Source organism: Podarcis gaigeae, assembly GCF_964106915.1.
Source record: "Podarcis gaigeae genome assembly, chromosome: 11".
Lineage (NCBI taxonomy): Eukaryota > Metazoa > Chordata > Lepidosauria > Squamata > Lacertidae > Podarcis > Podarcis gaigeae.
The window spans coordinates 21,042,768-21,068,005 of NC_139687.1; the positions used below are offsets into that span (position 1 = coordinate 21,042,768).

General features: G+C 39.7%; 1 protein-coding gene across 2 annotated transcripts in view; it reads right to left on the reverse strand.

Moving 5' to 3' along the window:
* COMMD10 (COMM domain containing 10) overlaps positions 1 to 25,238 on the reverse strand; it is a 59,558-nt gene that overhangs the window by 17,469 nt on the left and 16,851 nt on the right. Inside the window, exon 6 of one of the 2 annotated variants that reach the window (XM_083702453.1) lies at positions 9,354 to 9,433. The exons of the other annotated variant lie outside the window; for it this stretch is intronic. Within the exon in view, the coding sequence (XP_083558579.1) occupies positions 9,354 to 9,433 (80 nt within the window). The remainder of the gene's footprint in view (positions 1 to 9,353; positions 9,434 to 25,238) is intronic. 2 annotated transcript variants of the gene reach the window in all.

Here is a 25,238-nt window from a genome sequence, read left to right on the forward strand (position 1 = left end):
ATGTCACATTAAAAACAAAATAAAAATTCCAGCATGAACAGGAAACAAGACCAAAATTGTAGAAAGCCAGGTTTTAATAGCACTCTAAGAACATTCCATTCATGACCCCAAACAAAAGGAAATGAATGTATATGAGAAGATGAACTAACTAATTATTCAGTTTGGATACAAAAGTTCATGACAAAAAGATCTATAACTAGAAATTCAGTTTCACAGTGAGTGCATGCCTTCACTAATAACTTGCAGGAAGGACCCCTGCAGTAGATTATTTTATTTTCCACACAGGACTTCATAATTATGAACATACGACTACAATTTAAAGCTGCGTGAACTCCTGAATAGATCTCAGACCAGCCAAACAATAATTACCTACTGCTTTGATATTGCAGTTTCTGCTGAAAGGTTTATAAAATATAGTAGATGAAAAGAGTGAGAATTAATAACCTGGAATAGCAACTTTTTTAAAAAAGCACCGCATAACTTTTGTCGCAACAGTCTGAACTCAAACTCAACTAGCCCTCATACAAGCATACAATCGCTTACAATAACTTACAAACAAAATGATTTTTTAAATAGTAAATAAGTTTATGTTTTGCCATATACCGTATTACTGTAATCAATGGACTTGTCTGGAGGTAATACAGGAACTCTGCCAAGTAAGGGGGAAACATATGTCTGGCCTGGGGTTGAGCACGTGGCGATGCCTGGGCCAAATTTGGCCCAGCTGGTTTCCAGTTAACCACCCTTCCCTAAGGGGCCTTCCAGTGAAACCACAGATGCCAACTTAACATTTAATCTGCCGCTAAGCGAGACTCTTCGTTTAACAAAATACTGTTTCCCTATCAAGGTGCAATCATGCTATCTCTACCAACGCTTTCAAATGCCTATTTTTACCTAAGCATGAAGGTCTGCTAAACAGAGAAATCAAAGGCTGGAAATGGCATTTCCTTTGCCCCCACCTGCTACAGCCCCCTGCTCCATATCCTACACACTATTCTCCCAAGGATCCCCCAAACCCCAGGACAGATTTTTAGGAGGGTACAGTGAAGTGAAAAGGGGAAGGATGGAAAACCCCGTTCTGTGACTATATTCTGTTCACAGAAGGAGTTAGGATCTTGTTGCAGAATTTGGGACAAACATATGAATGCTATGTTCTAAAGTGGGTGGGATGGATTCTGAAGTCTGATATTACTAAAAGTCTGACATGACTTTTGCTACTTTGCTTCTGGAAAAAAAAGGACAATTTCCTCATCCCTTCACATAATAGCAAAACTGTTCCTAAAAGTTTCTGCAACGAAGAAGAATCACAGGATATGTGTTATTTTGTAAGAAGTCTCGTCGTTTGGAAGTGAATGCAGAGGAATAGAAGTTCTGTTGAACAGAGTGAAAAGATCAGGTTTTCCTACTTACCCATTCACAGTACCCATCTGTTTTTATGTTTTGTGTTACACTTTTATACTTCATTTATTATATTGACTGTGTCCATAATGGAGAAAAGAACATTTTAGATATATATCGGGCTCAAATTTCGAAAGCTGTTAGAGATGCTTTTACGAACTGGAAATTTGCCAGATCAGAATAGCTTTTTCACTGGATTTGGTCAAGCATTTCTGGTTAACAAATTTTGGGGCTGCTCCAGTAGCGCTGCTGAAGCAGCAGCTCCATCAGGCTCCTTCCTCAAGTGCTACTTGGCAGAATCTATCCCATCAGGCTGCAGCAGCAATTCAGTTGGGAAGCAGTGCCAGTCAGCTGTTTTGGGAGCAGCTGGTCATTTTAAAAACTACTTCACAAGTTTAAAAAATGGTGCCTGAGGGTGCTTGTTTTCCTCTTTCCTCCCCATTCCTTTTACCTTTTGATTACAAGCCTGTGGGCAAAAAGGACTGTCTTGACTGATCATCTGGAAGTCACTCTGGGAGCCTTTCTGGCAAAGAGTGGTATAAAAATGCTTTCAAACTAAGGTATATTATAGATGCCACAGAGGTTCTGCTGAATGCCTCAGTGAAAACTTGGTTTGCTTCCATTATTTGGAGAGAAAAAGCAACTATTGGTTTTGCCACCTGATCCCTAGGTTTGATGTCATATTTCGTAACAACTACAGTACAGTCATACCTCAGGTTAAATACGCTTCGAGTTGAGCGCGTTCGAGTTGCGCTCCGTGGCAACCCGGAAGTAACGGAGCGCGTTACTTCTGGGTTTCGCCGCTTGCGCATGCACAGACACTCAAAATGACGTCACGCACGTACACACACGTGTGCAGACGTGCCGTCGCTAGATACGTTTACCTCTAGATGCGAACGGGGCTCCAGAACGGATCCCGTCCGTATCAAGAGGTACCACTGTACTTTTGCAAGACACTCCCTGTTTGTTTGTTTATTTCATCTATATCCCACCTTTCCTCCAAAGAGCTTAGGGTGGTGTACACAGTTCTCTTTCCCCTTTTATCGGCACAACAACCCTATGAGGTAGGTTAGTCTGAGAGAGAATGACTGGCCTACGGTCACCCAAAGAGCTTCAGGAGTGATTTGGGGATTTGAACACTGGTCTCCAAAGTCCTAGTCCAACACTCTAACCTCTACAACCACACTGGCCCTACCTATATCAGGTTGCATTTAGCTGTCTTATACCAAAGGACCAATATACACGGTCCATTAACGGTCTTTAAATGGCAGCAGCACTTTGTGGTCTTTTTTTACCAGTTCTGCTTTCAGAGAGCCTTTAAAAAGAAATGCAGGTTTGAATATTAAGTGCTTTGCATGCAAATGCAGATGGTCTACCTATGAGCAATGGCATCTTCCCTTCAAGGTTAAAGAAAGGGGTTGTAACATTTCCTCTCCACTCTTTAACTGGGTGTTATGGTCGTCTGTAACTTTTAGTCCAAAGGGACTATTTAATTCTGTTAAGTGTTTCGAAATCATGACACCACAAAGAGCTTGGCTTATAAATCAGAAGAGTAGGCAAGCATTCAGCACCAACAAGGACATACTTTAAGTTAGTACCCAGCAACATTTATAACCACAGCAAAACAGCAGCGTTTATGAACTATTTCTAGCCCAAGGGGAAAGAGATTGTCACAAGTTCTTCAAAGATGGTTATGTAAAAAGGGACCAGAAAGATGAAGCAAAGTCATAATGGGACATGATAATGGTGCATCCATTAAATGACCATTAATAATATAATCTAAGTAATTCTATGGTCATTCCCTAACACCATTCTCCAAACACAACTGAAATATTTGATATCTTGGAGTTTCAAGTAAATGGGATTGTTGCTGTCTCACAAACTTGATGGTCAATCTAAACTTCTGCAGGGTATTTGCATTGTTTCATGTCTGTCTGTCTGTCTGTCTTGCATACACCATGTGGTAGGGCTGGGGGATGTCAGCTTTTCAACACTGCAGTGTATCACCAGCCAAACATCACAATATGGCTATGCATTGTGTTGCAAGCTAGGAGAGGGGAAGGACAATCGCCATCTCCTTGCTTTGAATCGTTCGTTTGACACCTTCCCAGTGCCACAGTACCTTCCCCTCAGGGCAGCTGATTTCCCAAGGAGCCGATTTCTCCTCTGGGCTGTGGTGCGTGTCCCCCACCCCGATTTCAAACCTCTTTCACTGCATGCCCAATTCTCCATGCTCCTTCATCCACCCATCTCAAACCTGGCCAAGGCTGCTTGTTCCTGCCACCGGGCGCTAGAAGCGGAGGAACTAAGAAGCAGTGGTGGTTTCACTCACAGTATACCACTGGGTGAAGCCACCAGAACACTCTGGCCCTCATACATCACCTCATACATTGGTACATCGCCCAGGCCCACCATGTGGAAGTCAAATTCCTCATGGGGCTATCCCACACGACTGTTGTGCACATGTATACAACAACCACAAGGGTGTTGTAGATCTCCCTTGTCTCTATTTGGCAAGGTCTAAGCAGGCTCTGAGATTAAATTTAAAGGAAGGGAAGAAGCACAATGCAGCATAGCAAGGAGTTCCTGGCAAAGGGGGATTTAAAATCTCAGCTCAAGTGATTATATTGTCTAAAAGTTATGCTTTTCCTGTTTTTATCAATTCGTCAATTATGAGCCAACTAACCAAGAAGTAAGTACAAAAAATAGTAACACCCTATTGCTCAGCAGGATGCTACATCCTTGAACTTCCTGCAGTGGTGCTTCCTGTAAATTAAGAAACATCCGCACAGAGAACAACTTTAGTAAGGTTTGCAGGAATAATGTCTGCTTAAAGAAACTCCACGTTACCCAAATATAACCTGTATAGCTCCATATAACCCAAATATTATACTTGCTTCTTTTTCCTCACAGAGTTTAGTGCTTAGAGGAGTTTGGAGTATAAGTAGAAATTTTTTTCTTTCGATTCAGTATCAGCAAAACATTACTATGTGCATACAGAAATGATCAGAACTGAGCTAGGAGTGCTCCATTTATAAAAGAATAAGACACTTGCCTGAGCTTGTGGAGCAGAGCTGAGAAAGGGACAGACTGTGTTCACAGATAACAACAACATCATAGTCTGCTGCTCCCATTTTCCAAGACTGCTAGACAGTGTCAAACACTTACTTGTGACTGTTTTTGCCAAAGATTTCTGAGTAATATTCAGGGTCACTAAGGTTTGTTTTGTTTTATTGGAAGCTTAGCTGATTATATATAGCATTCTCCAGTGGAACCTGTAGCAAATCATTGCAGTTATCTCCAGTCTCTAAACGGAGGAGGGTTCCTGGTCAGGGCTTCAGCTAGCCTGGAACAGGGACCCTGTGTAGGCCTCTCAGGAGAGGGAGACGTTTAGGGGATAGGAAGAGGAAAGCCCCACCCTATCCTGGCCCCACCCTAAACCCTGTACCATATACAGTGGTACCTCTGGTTACATACGCTTCAGGTTACATACGCTTCAGGTTACAGACTCCGCTAACCCTGAACTAGTACCTCAGGTTAAGAACTTTGCTTCAGGATGAGAACAGAAATCGTGCTCTGGCGGCACGGCGGCAGCAGGAGGCCCCATTAGCTAAAGTGGTGCTTCAGGTTAAGAACAGTTTCAGGTTAAGAACGGACCTCCAGAATGAATTAAGTACTTAACCCGAGGTACCACTGTATTAGCAGAAGGATTTCATTGCAGAACATTTAATAGCGGCATAGTGGTGGGTGGGGGTCCTGGAGACTGGAAAAGGAAACATGCTCCTTTTTCCTTCATTTCCTGCTGAAACATTCTTGTATAAGTGCAGGGGCTGGGGGGGGACAACCCCCCATACTTCCTCCAGGATTCAATATAAGCTGTTAGGGCTTTAAGGTGGCCTACTGCCTCTCATTACCTGCCCTCCATTTTTCTCCCCCTTGGCTTACACTGTAACATTCAATATCTCCACTGCTCTCCCTCATACACTCAATTGATGGTCTGTCTACAGGAGTCTAATTTATGCTCTTTTCAAATCCCTTTACTCTCTCGTTTCAAATGCCAATGAATTCTGTAAGTCCTAGAACCATTTTGGTCTTTAAAAAGAAAATGGAAAACCCTTTTAATTTATAAGCATATAAACTTCTGTATCCTGCGAAAGCCCCCAAAGCATATAGATGCCACTCCCTTCTTTCTGAGTGGCCTTGTTGTGCTTCCAATCACCTGTGGTTAATGTTGAAATTAATAATTTCTATTCTGAGGCAGGTCAAGCTAGGAAAGGATACTTGCAACAGTAAGATCTGCATTAATTGGACTGGGAGATAATGAGATCACTAGGAAAGTAGGCAACGGATCTTGCCGGAAACCTGCTGTCGCTAAATTAATAAAGCTTTCATTGCCTAGAAAAACTATTTGAAAACTAGACATGATAGGGGAACAACTTGAAAAGCATTTAACACACCTAAAATACGTGAAATGTGTTCCCATGATATGTCATAGAATAAAAAAACTATTAGAAGGGATTCACTGTTGGATCAGAGAGCTTAAAGTTGACACAGCTACCCAGAAGATTGTCAGGAACAGATGATGTCCTGTTCTGTAAAGGTCTTATCTTAAACAGTTAACTCACATCGCAAGTATAAACGTTTCAGTGACAGCACAATATTGCACATGCCTACTCATAAGTCAGTCCCATTGAGTTCAGTAGGACTTGTTCCCAGGTAAATGTGTATAGAGTCGCAGCTGAAGAAAACTTTTATCTTCATAATCCCAAAAGGTAGTATTTCACTCTGAAGCACATACTACAAGATGTTAGTTACAATTTGTACAGTTAGTATATCATGCTTGTCATTCATCAATATGAATTGGTTTAACACGACAACTTGTTTAGACTAGTAATCTGCCCAAACCTAAACTCCTTTGAGCTTGTGTGCGTAGCTACCACAAAGTTATTTGGCTTTGAAGTTTAAAAATATCACTGGCATCGTAAGCACTAACATATGCAATCAAAATATAAATTCAAATTATGCCATTTTTGGTTTGGAAATATTTTGCTGAACCCTTGCTTGCTTAATTTAAAAAGTCAGGAGTAACTCCTCATTTAATAGGCATATTAAATGGCATAAACTCTGGACAAAATAAAAGCTTTCTCTTATTCTGCATAGAAGCCAAGACCCCAAAAGCAAATTTTGCGTACCCAAAGCTGTACTTGTGTTTTATGAACAGCTGCCTTGAATCCTGTATAGTAAAAGGCTCTCAAAACCAAGGGGAGCAGCAAAAGAAATCTAGGATATGGCATGGAGGGATGAAATCTGCTGTTGAAATCTAAAATCCCACTGGGTGGGTACAAACTCTTGAATAAGCTTAAAGTAGCTCTTTGGATGCTGGCCAAAAGCAACCCTTGTGATGCTCCAATTTTAAGCATGTATCAGCTCCGGTGAGGTTATCTCCATTCCTTCAGCTGTATGTATGTTTATGCATTTTGATGCATGAAACTCATATAGTGCGAGGTGGCACATTTTTAAAAAATCTTTTTTTTTTTAATGTTATGCTCTTCATTAAAGCCATAGAACAGTTTGCAAGTAACAGTATAAAACGCATAATCATAAACAGTTAATTAAAAAAAAATACAGTTAAAATCTCCTAAACCAACTCAACCGTTACAAAGAGCAGTGGGCAATACTGTTCAGTAAATCAGATGTCTAAAAAGCTTCTTTAAAGCAACATCAAAAGGACCCAATGCCCTTTGTATTCAGCATACAAAGGAGCGCAACATATGCAAACATTGCAAATGTTCGGATATAAAAATGTGCAACTGTCATGATACTATTTGATCATCCTTATCAGCTGATTGCAATGCAGTATTTCTAAAAGCATTGTCTTTAAAAGTTTTAAAGAGAAAGCACTTCTGCTGAAATATCACTAGACAGAAAAAGCATTAAGCGTTTAAATTACCATCACCCGCTGTGGATGTAGTCCATTAGGAAGTTTTACCAAAAAAATAACCTCCCTAAAAAGAGTGGCAGCGTAAGATCACATACCTACTAAAATAGAGAGGTCAATTTTACAAATGCTCCTTAATACAGAGGCACATTCGGTGCTGGACCAAAATAATTTCATTTTGCTGTTAGAACATAAACCGCAATGAAAAATACACACAGATACGCACCTAAAGTACTATGGTGTGCCCAGTCTGGGGAACGGAGCCATCACATCAGGTGATTATGCACTTTGAAGTTCTGAAGCCCGGACTTCAAAAGGACTTCACAACCAACAAAGTACTGCTAAAACAAAATAACCCCCACACACCTCTTTCCTTCTAGCAGCAAGTTTCTATGAACAACCTTTTCCTGATTTGAAACAAATGGAAAGACCCACTGGACTCACCTGAAGGGTGTATCTTCACGCCAACATCCTGGACCTGCTCTAAACAAGAGGCATTGCTCCTGACATGGACAGAGGTCAATGTGGAGCGTGTCAATGGAAAAGCAAATGAGCAAGCCAACTGGTTGAGCAGAGGGACCCTACAACAAGGGAAACGGCATTTATCTGACCAACTATTCTGCCAAATCCAAAGGGAATTCAGGCTGATCCAACTAGAGCTGTCCACTTTTCACCTCAGCAACCAAACACCAAGGTTCTTTTCCAGGTACCACCCACAAGTAGAAGCCATGGATGCCCTCCACACAAACTGGTCCAAGGGACTGACTCCTGTTTACTTCCCCCCCTAATGCCTCTTCTAGCCATAACCCTCAAGAAGATACAGTAGGAATCACAAGAAGACCCTGGTTCACCGAGAAAACATGAAAGCCACCACGGCATCTAACCAGTGTCTCCAGACCTTCTCACACTGGAGACCAGCATAGGAGATAAAAATCTTCATTTTATTATTTTTTTAAAGTAATATTTATTAAAGTTTTAAAGCTTACAAAAAGAAAAAAGAGAAAACACCAAGTTAAGCAAAAACAAGACAACACATCACAATAAGGAAAAAGAAAAAAAAGAAAGAAAAAAACAGAAAAATAGAAACAATTAAAAAACACAACGAACCTTCCCATAACTTATCTTTCATTTGCTTGTTTCCTTGACCTCCTCACACCTCCCTTTTTTGTATTCTAGTTCGGTTAGCTATTTCAGCAAATCCTTTCCATCTTTCCCAGTTTTTGTCCTATAATTTATCTTAATATAATGTAACTTTACTTTCCCTCCTTTCACCAATTAACAGTCTATTTTTACTTAATCCTTTATAACATTTCTGCTAAAGCCACATAAAAATCTTCATTTTAGAAGGGGATTCCATTCTACTTTGCTGGGTTCAAGTGAGCAAACGTTCCCTACAGGGGGCTCTCCATCATTCAAATGAGCAAGACTGACCTCACCATACATCAGCTGCTGCATGGAAGCTTTACTCAACTATATAATCTGCAGGAGCATTGCTGACTGTCCCACAAGTTGATGAAGCTCATCTGATAGCAAAAAGAAATTAAGCCTTTAGTACAATTGGCCTAATCCTGCACAATTCTCTGTCCATAGATATTCAGCAGGTACCTTCTGTTTTAACCTTTAAAAATCTGGTGAAAACCAAGCTTATTATAAGCACTGAAAAAATATCTTCCTTTAATAATTAACTGATCTATTATTTGAAATCTTTACATGGATTTTATTGGGTATATGTGTTTGTGGGTTTCATTAGCTGCATAGTTTTTTTGTATGAATAGCGGTATTTTATGCATACAATAAAAATAACACATTATGTTATTTAACACAACATATAACATAACATAACAACATAACATAACATAACATAATCATAATGTGTTAATAAAAATAACACATTATGATTGATCTCCTTGTTAGTTTTGTAATTGGAGTTAATTTTCTCACGCTTATGGGGACTGAAATATTCACCAAGTGTGAATTCGTGGCAGCCATCTTGGGTTCCAATATGAAAACTACTTACCTGATTGGCAACAGCTTCTCCAACATAATGCAAGTAGCTCTAACTGAAACATACGCCTGCCACTTGCAGCAATGAGCTTCCTAAGAGGAAACACACTGTATCTAATTTTTTTAAGTTTTGAGCATTTGGAAAGAAAGAATAAGTGTACAAAGCTTCTGTTTATAAGACCTGCGCATGATTATTGTATGAGATAGGCATCATACCCACTTTAGAAGGAGAAATTAAAACCAGCTGCCTTGTAATTTTATTTCAATATATGCTGAAAATATTTTTATTGTGACAGGTGTAAAGCATGGCATGAATTCAAGAGGTAATAGCTTGAAGATGGCAAGGCTTTGAACCGTCACAACAAAACAGTAACTTCTATTAGGTTACTTTTCCTAAATCAATATCAATTACAATAACCCACTCATGAAACCTTTTCTAATCTAGCTGCCTTTTCAAACCCACTTCAAGAAGATAGAAGCTCTCTCATTCGCCACTACTTATCATCATTGTTAGGTATTTTACATAAACAAGTAGGCAAGCAAGAAAACCTCCTGATAAATTAATGTAATCATTCACTCATTTATCGCTAGAGACCGATACAAAAAAAACCTTTAGTCATGTTACCTATAAAAGCTTTTAGAGTGCCTCACAAATTTATGCATACGTGCCTCTTTCAAGTGACATTTAACTTACTTTCCTGTCTTACTGACATTTATTGAATGACCTAGTTTGGCTGAAGTTACTAGAGTGAAAAAGTATCTTCAGTTTGATAAGTAATTTTGCCCAGACACAGTGTCTCATTCTGAACAGCATACAAGCATCTACGTCCCTGATTGCAAAAAGCTGATTATTCATACACATATTTAGGGGTGTGTGGAGGGTAGGGGAGGTTAGAGAGGAATGTGGTACTTCTAAAAGAACCTCCTTTAAAAATGCAAAAGTAAAGGTTTTCCCACTAGTAACCCAAACACTGAAATATATGCTATGAAGTACAGTGGTACCTCGGTTATGGAAGACCATTCCACTTCCTAAACATTTGACATCCGAGACACGTTCGCAAACGGAAGCATTTACTTCCGGGTTTTTGGCCTTCGAAAACCGAAACGTTCGACAACCCAGGTACCACTGTACCTACATGACTGTGTTGAAATTATCTCGCAGGTGGCAACATTACTTAAAAGCAACTCCTCTTAATTAATTAATTTCACTTATATATCTTGTCTTTCCTATCTGGAGTTTAGGGCAGGATACATGGTCCTCTCCTTTCTACCTCACAAAATCCTTGAAGTAGTAGGCTAATTCAGAGTTAATGAAAATGAGCCTAGCCTCTTCCAAGGCTTGCACACACTCTGTCATTCACTAGGGTGGCCACAAGGAGGAATCTGGAAACTTTGCTGTGTATTTTTGATTAAACATAGTTTACTGTGGCATCCAAAGCTGGACAAACCGTGGTTAATTTTAGTGGAAACAATACATCATTAACGAAGCTAAATTGTTTTCATGAGCCACAGCTAAGATTAACCACAGTTTAAGTTGGGACAGCGTGCTGAAGTGTTCATCTACGACAGAAGCTTCCGGTCTCCTGTGGTGGAGGAAAGTGATGGGGAGAGGAAGGAGGGCACAAGAGCCTGGGGGGAAAGCTAAGTTAATATGAAGTGAGCTTCATGGCTGATTTGGGATTTGAATCTGGCTCCTCGGCCAACACATTAAACCAGTTCTCTGTTTTGGCAGTAACAGGGAACTCTGGTTTTAAAATAAGCCAGGATCTCCATATCAAAGATGGCAATAATAGTAACACAGAAGCCAGTAACTGCTCAGTTTTGCAATTCCTTGTAATTCAAGCCAACCTTCGGCCTTTCAATGTGTACTGTTCTATTATGTTTATGTTTATTATGTTTATGTTTTGGAAGCCGTCCAGAGTGGCTGGGGCAACCCAGTTAGATAGGCTGGCTACAATGGTTGCTGTTGATTGTTGTTGTTGTTATACCAAGTTTTATTGTGCAATTTACTTCTTAAATATTAATTACAAAACCATACATACTAGATTCAAGTATTCCCGGGTAGAAGTATTATTTTGTACTGGAGCTTGATATAAACTGATACTGGATTTTTTGGCCTGTCATCTCCGCTGGCTTACCTAGAACTGGGAATACCCAAGTTCAAAACCCCATTCAGACATGAAGTCCACTAGTTAAAACTTCAGTGTAGTCATCATCTCTTTGCCTAATCCACCTCTGCTTTTATAGTTCCTGACATAAACAAAGCCCACCAGAAAGGTCATTTTGCTGGAAATACTTTAAGAAACGCCACCCAGAACACCCTCTCCATTCCCAGCTCACAAATCAAATGACTAGAGTGGCATCCCTTCTTGAATGCAACACACACACACACACACATACACACAGCAAGTGCCCACAGCACCATCCCAAACAAAACATTGCTGTGTTAGAGAAAAAAAGAGGTTGGCTTCTAAACAAATCCAGTTTCTGATATACTGTATCCTGATATTTTATATGCCAATTACATTCATTAATCTTATCAAACTTTATCGACTCAAATTATATCTCTGGCTGTAGACTGAACCTGGTGGCAGATAGGAAGCCATTCACTGTTATCTTGAAAGTTCAGTAATGTAACACACCTGAAAGATTTAATGAGCGACTTGGAAACTAGTCAGCTTGGCCTTTAGATGAAGACTGGTTATGCTGCAATACCAAACGCAGCCTAGAGTTTAAAGCACAGCAGATACCTAAATCACATGTGCAAAATTAATGTATAATTGCAACCAACAACTGTGGAACGTGAAAATGTTCAGTTTCTTTTCCTTTATGCAGCTCACGATGCTACACAGTTCTCTCCTCAATAGGGCATCTATTCAAGAAACAGCTAACAGGTCCCTAAAGGTAAAGGGACCCCTGACCATTAGGTCCAGTCGTGGCCAACTCTAAGGTTGCGGCGCTCATCTCGCTTTAGTGGCCGAGGAAGCCAGCGTACAGCTTCCGGGTCATGTGGCCAGCATGACTAAACCGCTTCTGGCGAACCAGAGCAGTGCACGGAAACGCCATTTCCCTTCCCGCTGGAGCGGTGCCTATTTATCTACTTGCACTTTGACATGCTTTTGAACTGCTAGGTTGGCAGGAGCTGGGACCGAGCAATGACAGCTCACCCCGTCGCGGGGATTCGCCGACCTTCTGATCGGCAAGCCCTAGGCTCTGTGGTTTAACCCACAGCGCCACCCGCGTCCCAACAGGTCCCTAGTTTTGTGCAAAAGCAAATATTAACAGAAGAAGAGATGTAAAAACTTGGGTTTCTGGTAATGCTGCAACCCAGGTGTAAAAATGTGGGTGAGGAAACAACTCACCACAAGGATTTGACTCTGAAGGCCTAAGTAGTAGCAAGAGGGTGCATTTGGTTTGGATGAATCCTGAGCTGTTAACAGGATGGGTCCAAGACTCTTCTGACATGAAACGGTGTCCTCTGAGGTACAATGACCAATTTACACGCATCCAATTGACGTGTGACTGCGCACACCCGGGCATCGCCACAACCTGGAAGTGGCCAGGGCGGACTTGCGTGCGCTCCGCCAACATGCACGGGGGTCAGGAATGCAAACCACCACCCCTGCAAAACAGCCATTGTCTGTATCCCAAACCTCATCGGGATGCTGCAATTAGCCTAAAACCTTCTTGAAGCGTTCCGGTTTTTACAATATTCATCAATTCGTTCACCAAAATGCAAACAAATGTCAGTTATCCTATAGTAGATATGTCACTCCTATCTGTAATAAGACAAAGGATTTTTAAAAAAACATAATCAAATGAAACTTAAGGTTAAAAAACAGGATTTGTAGCTATAAATAAGAAAAGTGTGTATGTGTGCTTGTATTTAAGTCAGTGTTTTTCAACCACAGTTCCGCGGCACACTAGTGTGCCGCGACATGTTGCCTGGTGTGCCGGAGGAAAAATTGAAAAATTCGAAAGATTTTAAAATAAAGTATTTTATAATTTTTCATATTTCTGTTTACTTACTATTTCATAATAAAGTAATTATAAAATACTTTCTTTGTGTTTATTTGATTCCTATTCAAGAGAATTACTTTATATATAGTCAATATAGGCACAGAGTTAAATTTTTTAACATTTTCTAATGGTGGTGTGCCTCGTGATTTTTTTCATGAAACAAGTGTGCCTTTGCCCAAAAAAGGTTGAAAAACACTGATTTAAGTTTACTTCAAAATACGGGGGTGGGGGAAGGCTATACACAAATACATTTTATTGCTTGTAATAAAAAATAACAACTGTGAAAAAGCCAGTGGTATACTTGGCCTCTTTATTTTTGAATTCTGTGCTTCTGCAGTCTCCGTTAATTAAACTAAGGAACTTCTAAAATGTGCACTATGGGTACATTTGAAATTTATGACAAGGGACAACAGCAGGAGGCTTATTGTGCCCTTTGACCTTAAATGATGCTGTTCAATAATGAGGGTCACTTTACAATGCAGCTTTAGTGTTAACAGATGTGCAGATTGCCACTATTCTCATAATAAGGTATTAAGATGAATATGTCTGCAAAAATAAAAATAAAACATTATTATAATTATAATCTCTGATTTGGAGTTTAGTTAAGAAGCCAGACAGTCGTCCAATAAGAGTTCTATTTTTAATTACTTTAAAAAAAATATCCATTCTATAATATATATTTATTAAAAAGATGCACAATAAAAGCCTAACTCAGACCACACATACCACATATTACTTAGGTTAGCTTCCTCTTGCCCACAAATAATACAGAAGTTGTGAAGCTTTTTTAAAAAATCCCCTTCTGGCCAAAATCTGATGTAGCAATTAAGAAAAATCAGAGGAATCTCTGAAAGAAATGAGAAATATAATTCTTGTTCCCCAAGTTTTTTTAAAAAAATAGCATGATTTGATTCTACATTAAGAGCTATGAGGAAATGTAATTCAAACTTCCTTTTTCATTTTAATAAGACCTTTGATGGAATCCACCCCACCAAGGGCCTTTACCACATTTCTTACCTGGGTGGTCATTATGTCATCATTTAAACTTTTTACAAAAGGGCTTTATTTGGTTCAAACAGTGCTGAACAACGAGTTTCCAGGGACCTAAGAGCGGACAAGGAAACGTTCTGCGGTGAAAAACTTCCTCAAAGAATAATATAACCTTACAATGGCTTACTGTTCTAGCAGCATATGAGCCTTGTTTGGACTTACAATTGAACATAATTCTACTTTATTTTCCTGACAGTTTTTATGTCTCCAAATCTTCCCAAGTGCTGCGCTCTAATGCAGCCATGAAATCCTCCCAATCGCAGATATTCTATAAGTACATTATCACCGCCAAATGAGTCTTCAATCTTGGCTGTTGGAGGACAAGGAAGACACTAGAGCTGGTTTCCCAAGTCCACTGATGATCGTGAGCCCACAAGCTATTACTTTTGGGGGAACAGAAGTACTAAAGAGAACGTCTAACCGGAATCATCACTAGGGCTGTTAACATTCTAATTTACTTTGAAACATACAGAAGATTTATTTGTTTGTTCCTTTCCCGCCAGCTTGGCTCTACAGAGCTCTCAGGGCAGCCTACAACAAATCAAACTCTGACGTTCCATCTTTCCCCAACAAATTTGACCAAGCTAGCACACACAAAACTAAATGCACTGTGAACCAAGTTTTCAGCAGTAGCAGATCACTCAATGCAAAACTGCCAAACGCCTACTGAGATAATGAAGGAAAAATAATAATATAAAATCAGGCTGGCCTGATGGGATTTCTCTGCGGAAGGAGTTTCATAAAGCAGGTGCCACCACAAAGGTGGCTTTGCTCCTCAACCCAACCAATCTGGCTTCAGATAAAGAAGATATTTTGAGGAGGCATTTCCAAACGTACAATGTGAGAAAATTCGGAACAACTCCCTTTGAAAACAGAAGCAAATACAGTGGTACCTCGCAAGACGAATGCCTCGTAAAACGAAAAACTCGCAAGACTAAAGAGTTTTTCGTTTTTTGAGTTGCTTCGCAAGACGAATTTCCCTATGGGCTTGCTTCGCAAGACGAAAACGTCTTGCAAGTTTGTTTCCTTTTTCTTTTTCAATGCATTCTTATGGGAATCCGTGCTTCGCAAGACGAAAAATTCGCAAGATGAAAAAAACTCGCAGAACGAATTAATTTCGTCTTGCGAAGTACCACTGTAGCTATGGAGTCATGTCTGGATTAGGGCAACCTATTGTACTCCATCTTATGTTGTGTTAAAACTCAAACATTTTGGATCGGGTTATTTAAGGAAATAGCCCATACTGCCAGTCAGAAAGCAGAGAAAGGGGCATCCATGCCTGTCAAGAAGACAGGAAGAACGCCAATCTCCCAGACCTGAGAACCAAATACCCATAGGATGACCATCTTGTTGGGATTCATCTTCAGCTTGCTGGCCCTCCCCCAGCCTGTTACTGATTCCTGTTAATATATAGAGTAATTATTCTCAATGCCATGCATTATACCTGATGTTTCATTGAGTTCTTCAAGGTATGCTATTTTTATCTGTCACAAACTAGAAAGGACATAATAAAAACTTTGAAAGTTCCAATGTAGCTCTGAATCTGGAAACCCCAGTAGCTGCTAATAGCGACATTTTACAATTCACTTTATCATTTTGAGTCATAGTACAATATAAACTGCTGAAGCTTTGAGGCGGGGCTACTATGAGCTAGAAGGTTTAAGAGGAGACATATATCATTTTAAGTCTGACGTGAAGTGCATTTGCAGCTCCTTGCTCTTTGGGAAGAAATCTTGATAAAATGTGCAGCTGAAGTTAGCAATCAGAGAGCCAGACCTGGAGCTGGCAGGGGGAGAAATTATTTTACACTTTGGATATTTTAATAATTCAGGGAACAGATGTTCGTCAGTAGCGTAAGATTAATAACACCATCCTATGCATGTCTACTCAGAAGCCAGTCTCACAAAGTTCAAACGGGCTCATTCCCAGGTAAGTGAGCACAGGATTTCAGTCTTAATCTATAATTCAATGTCCACACAGCTAGGCCAAAGTCCCACTGAATTTGGAAGATTTCTTTCCAAATAAACAGATAAGGGGTGGGGATAAAAGCCTTTTAGCAATAAAAAGCATGAAAGACTTGCAAAGGAGGATTGCAACTATATGCATGGCTCTTTAATAGAACTATATTTTGATATTAAACAAAAGCTTTACTGGTGGTGTCAGGAATAATGTGCTTCCTCACTGATCAGCAGAACTAACTATTCCCATACCTCAGTGACCATGAAAGACCTTTGGAGGGAGGGAAGTAAAGACATGCCTATTCTAGGATCTGCCTGTTCCCAGATAAGATCTAAATATTTTCCAAGTGTGGGAGGGTGCTTTGTTTTGTTCATTATTTTTAAATTGTGTTTCTCCTAACAAACCCAGCAGCAGCAGCAGCAGCAGCAGTTGGCTGCAATGTTGAATCTGTTTGTTTTACCAAGTGCATCCTAATAGATTTTTTAAAATGTTGTCCACCCCACCTCATTTAGTGAAATAACATTTAAACAAGCAATGAATAAATTCTTTTTTTACGGTTCTGCTTTCTGTTTTGCATTAATATTCACATATATCATATTTCAAACGAAAAGGCATTTTTTGAATAATTTGTAAAAAGAGCTCCAATTTCAGCTTATGCAAATTATAAATGCTAATGACAGGCAAGTGTTTTACTCCTGCTAATCTGTAACGTTTGGAATAAATGTGGGTTTTTTTTATTCATCTTATGTTCAATGCAGAAATATACACGAAGAAGTCAGATCCAATCACTCTCTCCAGAGTGGAGATGTATATGAGATGGAAAAGAGAGGGGTGTTCAATGATTGTTACCATCTTAGTGTGCATACAACACAGGCCTTTAACTGTGGAGCCATCAAAACCATAACACAAAGAGCAGTCCTCAATCCAAAGGGTCAATAATAGAGTGGGGGAACCATCCTTGTAAGGTGAAATAATATGACACTAACTGCAAGCATTCAGAGATTTTCTCTCTCTCCAAATAGCAGTTGAATCTTGTCTTTAGAACAAGCTTTCACTAAACAGTTTGAAGTCAATTTCTGCAATTCCGCAAAAACACAGAAAAATAGACTGTAAGAATTTTTTTTTTTACAGATAGTTCAGCAATTCTGCGATATTATTGCTTGGAGTTGATTGTGCTAAGCCAAACATGCAGGCTTCAAGAGATGAGTTTGCAACTGATTTCCTCCAGTCCTTTTTGCGCACAGTGTTCATTTGTGTTTAAGGACATTCCCTTCTGTACCTTTGTGCCGACAACTGTAAGTGTGATGAAGTTAAGTTGTAGAATAGCTGCAGGTGGCAAACTTGTTTGCTGCAAACTGCACAATGGGATCGATGTAAACTGCTGGCCTTGTAACTGATTGAGGTGCTGACCTGTAACCTCAGCTACCTGAAACATGTCTGCAATGGTTGCTGGAACACTGTGACTGCTTATTTGGTCCCTGCTAAGCCTATACAGTGTTTATAACATGCAACGATATGGACTGCAATATTCAGCTTGTCAAACAAGACAGGTTTTATGGAGATGAAACTTAATCTTCCAATAATCTGCATTACTGATTTTATGTTTTTACCGCCCACCTTCCCTTCCAAGGACCTCACAATGCCAAGTCACAACAACTCTGAGGGGTAGCTTAGATGAGAATGACTAGCCCAGGGTCACCCAGTAAGTTTCACGACTCCTATTTTTTGTATGTTTGGGTTTTTTCCTCCTCATTTCCCTCAGCCCTTGCTTTGTATAACATTCCTGCCTGATGAAGAGCACTGGAGAACTTGAAACCTTGCTGGCTATTTTGTGACATTTGTTGGTCCCAATGAAGGGACTGCGGATTTGGGTGGTGGTGTTTTTTTTAAACTTATGAATAGATGCAGATGCCTTTGTTTATATACCTGGATACAACATACTGAGTGCAATATACAGTGGTACCTTGGGTTAAATACTTAATTCATTCTGGACGTCTGATCTTAACCTGAAACTGTTCTTAACCTGAAGCACCACTTTAGTTAATGGGGCCTCCTGCTGCCGCCATGCCACCGAAGCACGATTTCTGTTGTTATCCTGAAGCAAAGTTATTAACCTGAAGCACTATTTCTGGGTTAGTGGAGTCTGTAACCTGAAGCATATGTAACCTGAAGCATATGTAACCCGAGTTACCACTGTATAGCCAGAGATTATTTTCTACCACCTGAATTGGGGTTCTGCATCCTATGTTGGAAGCCGCCCAGAGTGGCTAGGGAAGCCCAGCCAGATGGGCGGGGTATAAATAAATTATTATTATCATCATCATCATTATTACTACTACTACTACTACTGAGGGATTACATGCCCTCCAATGACCAATACTACACAATTTGGCTTCAGATGACTTTTACCTAGTGTACTACCCACAATTAATCTCCAGCTTTGCTAATATAAATACTGCCATATTTTACTTTGCAGCTGCTTCCTGCCTAACCAGAAACTTGCACGTTTTTGCTCAAAGCATTAGACAGAGCTGGGTAACAACCAGCCTTTAGGTTTTTCCAAATGGGGATCAGCCATTGTTTTGTCATCTTAGAATATTAGGTATTACTGAATACCTGCAACTACCCAGCAGGGACTAATTCAGCCTGCAATCTTCTTTGTCAGGCTGAATTGAAATGAAGACCTCAAGGCTTCAACATCCAACCTAATTTCTGCACTAACTCCATTCCCAGCGTCCCCAGCTGTTGCTATGTGCAATTTCTAGCCTGCTCATTGCTTTGTGGGATTATCGGTACTAATAAAGGTACTGCCCAATGTTCTTATGAACAAGTATGAATACATTTGCTAGTTTAAAATTCAGTCTACTAGATCATGAGACCAGTTCAGATTAACCAGCCTCCTCAATAACACCCTTTCGTATCAAGTTTTTAATCCCTTCCAACACAGCTTCTCTAATTTCGAACAGTAAACAACATAGCTTCTGATCTGCAGGTATCACATACTGTTCAGTTTAATTTTAAGAACAAAAGCCAAGTTTCCCCTCACACTGGTGCTCTGATGCGGCTGAAACTGTGTTTGTCCTGCAGCAGCACTTGACTGAGGAGGGATGTGTCCCTCAACTATACATTCAATCCATCAAATACACGTCTGCCAAGAATAGGAGTGCCATGAAGAACGATACAGAACTCTTCTAGGTGCACGAGAGGAGCAAAAGGTCGCTTTTTACAGGTAAACAATCACACTGGAGAATCTGATTCTTCAGCTACTAAGCCAAAATTATGATTGGTGTGCTCAATGGCATAAATTAATGCAAAGAAACCAATTCAGGTAATATAGAAATTCCTGAGCTAATATTCAGCATTCATTCCATATCCTTTGGTAACCTTGCAGCTGTAGCAAAAATATTAACAGCAAACTTAAAAAAAAAAATAATGCAAGGTGTGTGACTAATCCTGTCCACACTCAAAATAATAACACCGGGTACTATAACTATGTGTGATTTCTAGTTAGACTGACTACGATGATATACTTCAGCAAAATGTCCTCTCTTTTTTACAATTAGTACATTGAACCAGCTTAGCAGGATATCCTGTATAACTTGCAAGGTACTGCGAAGGCCTACAGTGAAAATGTACTCTCACTAAAAACACTGACTTTGCTGAAGTAACCGTTTTCTTTTTTTATATATATAAAATATTTATTAATTTTTTTAAAAAAAATAAAGCATAAACAATAAACAACATTACTTATGTCGTAACAAAATTTCATAACTTCTTTGGACTCCCTCACGTCTCCTGCTCCCACTTACATCGTTAAAGAGAAATTTTTTCAAACAAATTATCATCTTCTTTACATTCTTGTATCCGCTCATTTAAATATAATCTAACACATCTCCAATAAGTTTATATTATCCTTAATCTCACTTAACATCAAATTTAAATCTAATTTAGTGGTGGTCAATTATTTATGATCTAGCATCCTTCTTAACATTCAACCAAATTACAATATTTTTGTAGATAAATCTTAAATTTCTTCCAGTCTTCTTCCACCCTCTCTTCTCCCAGGTCTCGGATTCTGCCAGTCATCTCGGCCAATTGCATGTAGTCCATCAGCTGCATCTGCCACTCTGAAGTAACCGTCTTCAACCAGCTTGCTTTATAACTCGCCGTCTGCTTTATACTGGAACTTCCCTATACTGGAACCACATCCGCTTTTATTGGAAAGGCATTAGATGCTTTCTCAATCAGATGGTCTCTAGTCTCATCTGCCACATATCTGAAGCATGTTTCCTTGCTTCAGGGATCACTTATCATTATCTGCAAACAAGAGTTTGCAAAAGTCCAGATCCAAACTGAAAACGTAATTGGCTTTAAAAAAAAATGTTGCAATAAGGTTCCATGGCAGAAGAGGCATCCTAATCACCAATGTGCAATAGCCAATATGCAAGGCAAGAAAAAGTCACAAACAGTACAGAAGTAACCATGAAAGCAGAACTGAGCGACAAGCACCTAGGCTTAAGGGAAAAGCCCATTGCTGCTTCCCGCTTCTATTTATAGTCTGCTTTCACTCATATTCCCAGCTGTTCTAAAAAGTTACACTCCCTACAAAATCACTACACAGCATCACTGGTATCTCAGGGGAACGGCAGAGAAAGATCAAAGCAGTTTGGAGGCTGCAATAAGATTTGAAGATTGTACCAAAACAGTCACTTCTACATACAAAGTGTGTGTTTGTGCGTACACACACACACCACTTTAAGACCTCTGCATTTTATAAGAAACGAATTGAAGATTCAGAAATTGCCAAGAACAACCTAAAGCCTAACACTGTCAGTGCTGCTGGCTGCAATAATCATACCTTCCCATGCATTTTCTGAAATTCCAAGATTTATGAGGATATGCGTTGTCTGCCCTCCTTGAAAGGAAAGAAAAGGCAAATTTCCAGCAGAGAAGGGGCAGAGAGCACAGGTATAGGATACGGATAAAATTATACTTCCTGGTGTGCACTACTGGTTTAAAAAGGCTGTCGACAGGTATGGCAAAGTTAGCAAGCTGAAACGTTTTCAGAAGGCAGAACCCTGTGGACAGACTTGAAAGGGCCAATATAGCATTTGATTAGAACAGACTGGGGAAAAAGTTTTCAGTTTGAAAAGAACAGTAATTTTAGCTTATAAATCTCAGTGGCATGTTTATGCTTTGATTTTTATCAGGCTGCTATAAAGCAGGGCTAGATAAGAGTCCACAAGAGAAAGAAATCATAAAATAAATCTACAGCAAGTTTGTATTTCACATTTCAGTATCATTTGATTTTGCTTAAATTAAAGATTGTCAAGAAGATTCTGTAAATTCCTTTAATAGGTTTGTTTTGCACAATCACACTTTTCAAAGGAAAGAATTTGTGTGGGAGTCCACTGAAATGCCTCAAATCGCACAGCGTGGTGGATTTCATCTTCTGGCAGGTTTCACTAGATACATGTTTTAGGAGGCAACATGACCAATACAGACTACAGCTACTACTACTATTTTTTTTTTAAAGAATGTAACAGATACTGTATTCACATAATCAAAAAGAGTCTCGAGGCACCTTAAAGACGAACACAAGAGTTTTCAGGGTGCCACAAAACTCTTCATACATTTTGCTTCAACAGACAGCTTTCCCTCTAGAAGATATTCACGTAGTGATATAGGGATCACACAACAGCACCTCATCCTCTTCTCTGCAACTATTTGTGCACCCTGAAAATTTGCACTAGGGGTGTCTGTGGGAGCTGCCAGAGAACGGATGGTACTGTCTCATTGCAAGAGTTAAAGTCACAATGTTGGTTCATTTGGGTTATGGTACTGTCTCATTGCAAGAGTTAAAGTCACAATGTTGGATTCTGTCCAGGCCTTCTCGGTGATGGAACACCCTCCCATCAGATGTCAAGGAAATAAACAACTATCTGACTTTTAGAAGACACCTGAAGGCAGCCCTATTTAGGCAAGTTTTTAATGTCTGATGTTTTATTGTATTTTTAATACTTTGTTGAAAGCCACCCAGAGTGGCTGGGGAAACCCAGCCAGATGGGCGGGGTATAAATAATAAATTACTATTATTATTTATTATGTCCACAGTTACTCTTCATATTTTCAAAAGAGATGAAAATTTACGTAGGATGAACAGAAGAGTACAATTATTCAATGGATACAGATCTCATTTTTTTGCTGTTCAAAATGTAGAAAATCTAAAGGGCTCAAATCTGGAAAATTTGCTGTCACTGGAATTAACAAAGGTCTAACGCAGTGCTGCTCTGGTTTGCCAGAAGCGGCTTAGTCATGCTGGCCACATGACCCGGAAGCTGTACGCCGGCTCCCTTGGCCAATAAAGCAAGATGAGCGCCACAACCCCAGAGTTGGCCACAACTGGACCTAATGGTCAGGGGTCCCTTTACCTTTACCTAACGTAGCCATTATTCATTTGTTGTCAAACTGATGTTGCAGGATGGTACGAATAAATCTAAAGTACATGGAAGTTGTTGGGGGGAGCAGCATTCGGTTCACCAGGTTTTAGATGAGAAAGGCTTACTTCCAGGATTTTACACAGCCTTTACTTTACACATTCCTCTTTTTTGGGGGGGGGGGAGCAGGACATTCAAAGCCTTTTACAGCACAGTTCAATACATGTCTACTCTGACGGAAGTCAGAAGGAAAGATAAACAGGACTCACTACCAGGGAAGCAGGCATACAACTGCAACTTTATGTGGCCAAAATCCTGAAATGACATTTAGTAGTCCACTTAATACGAGCTGTGTCAGCATAGCTCTTTTATTTACATGCAGGATACAATGAACTACAGTGGTACCTCTGGTTATGGATTTAATTCATTTCAGGGTGCCATGCACACCCTGTAAAACCCGTAACTAGAGGTGCTGCTTCTGCGCACATGTGCGGCGCAGCCATAACCCAAAGATTCTGCAACCTGGAGGTTACGCAATATTCTAATAGCTATTAAGAAGCAGGAGGGGGTTATTGTTCATGTTTTTATTATATGTTTTGTGTTTTTATGTTGTGAACCTCCCCAAGATCTACAGGTGAAGGACGGTAAACAAATTTAATAATCAATCAATCAATCAATCAATATCTCTTTGCAGACTTCCAGTATAATAGTCAATTGATCCACACTATCCATCCATCCATAGTTTAAAAGCTTAAAAAGAACTTTCAAAATATATGTTCGGCTGAAATAGTGGCAATTGAGGAAATAAACACAGTCATTACGACAAAAAGTTAAGACTGCAATCCTATGCACACTTTCACAGAAGTATGTTCCATTTAACACAGTGGGGCTTTCTTCCAAGCAAACATGCACCAAATTGCACTGAAAGGGAAAATTTATGGCACAGTAACAACAGTAAGTGGGAATGAAGGGAGACGCTTAAAAAAAAAAAAAAAGGAAAGAGCCAGTAAGATACATTTTGCAAAGACAATGTTTCTCATCCAGAGTGTTTCCAATTTGAAACTCTTCCCACAAATAGTGCACCCTCTGCAAACAGAATCTAATCCAATTTTTTTGTAAAATAAATTATCCTTTGTTGTCAAGGCGATTTCATGGCAGTATCCTGGGAAGACGGATTAAATATAAACTCAAAGCAAAATGGAATTTTTTATTTTATGATAAATATAATCTACCAGAAGTGATTAGATCTGAATTTACCAAAATCTCTCTTCATCAGTTCAGTCACTGCTAAGTTTTGGAGAGCCTCCTTTCCCTTACTGTTAGAACACTGTAATCTGTAGTGCAAAATATTCCCCAAGAGTCAAAGAGCTCTGACATAACAACACAAATCTCTTAACACTAGAGCATTAACCGTAAGCGGTGAGTCCTCACAGTTTAATCCGTTCATTTCCTTATACTCACTTTGTAAGTGTTGCTTTTTTCTATTTTTCCAGCAAGGAATGTTTTTAAAAACTCTGCGTTTATTTTTTCCAGCAAGCAGACAGATCACACAATAGCAACTGAGCATGCACTGGCAAGAAAACTGTTTCCGCTCCTAACTATTCCAGCACAGGGCAGACTTACAGAAGAAAGCCATGCTAGACATCATTTTCACCACAGGAAATCAGCACCCCTGTAGAAAGTTGCCAGTCTCCTGGCCATAGCATGAAGCGGAACTAACTGTACAACTAAGGTGATCGTGGGGCAAGTTCCCATGTCTGTGCTCTACATCAGCAGTGGCCACCAGTGAAGACGGGGAAGCTAATAGCACCGACTCACTTGGCAAGCTGGTAGGAAACTGATCGCAGGGATCAAGCCCACTTTGAAGTGAGAAAGAGAAGGGGCAGAGAGAAGGGGGAAGAAGGAAGGAGACAGGCAGCCCTGGGAGATATGAATGACGACTATCCAGCACTTCAACAAAAAAAAGTTGCACCTTATCCAGTTACACACTTCATTCTCCTCCCATTGATGGAATATGCCCTAAGATGTAGGAACCCATGAGGAAATGGAATATTAAATTATCTCCAAATAGTCATTTAATGGAAATTTCTTTTAAAATTATGTCTAGATGGTATCTGACCACATGATGGGATTAAAAGAATGATGGGTTTTACAAATGGATTTAATATACTCTTCTTTTGTATCTCTGTATCTTGTATTTTATTTTTATTTATTTCTTTTTTGTACACCACCACCATCTTTTTGAATGGTGGGCAGTTTATATATTATTTAATGGGGGGGGGGGAATCAGTATCTAATACCGTGCATTTAAAAACTAACAAAACATATGGAATCAGTGACTGCACACATCAGCTCTCAGAACTCAGTACTGCTGCCATGATCCAAATAAGGCCTACATGGGCATAACACAGTTTAGCTTTGCTATTTGCTTC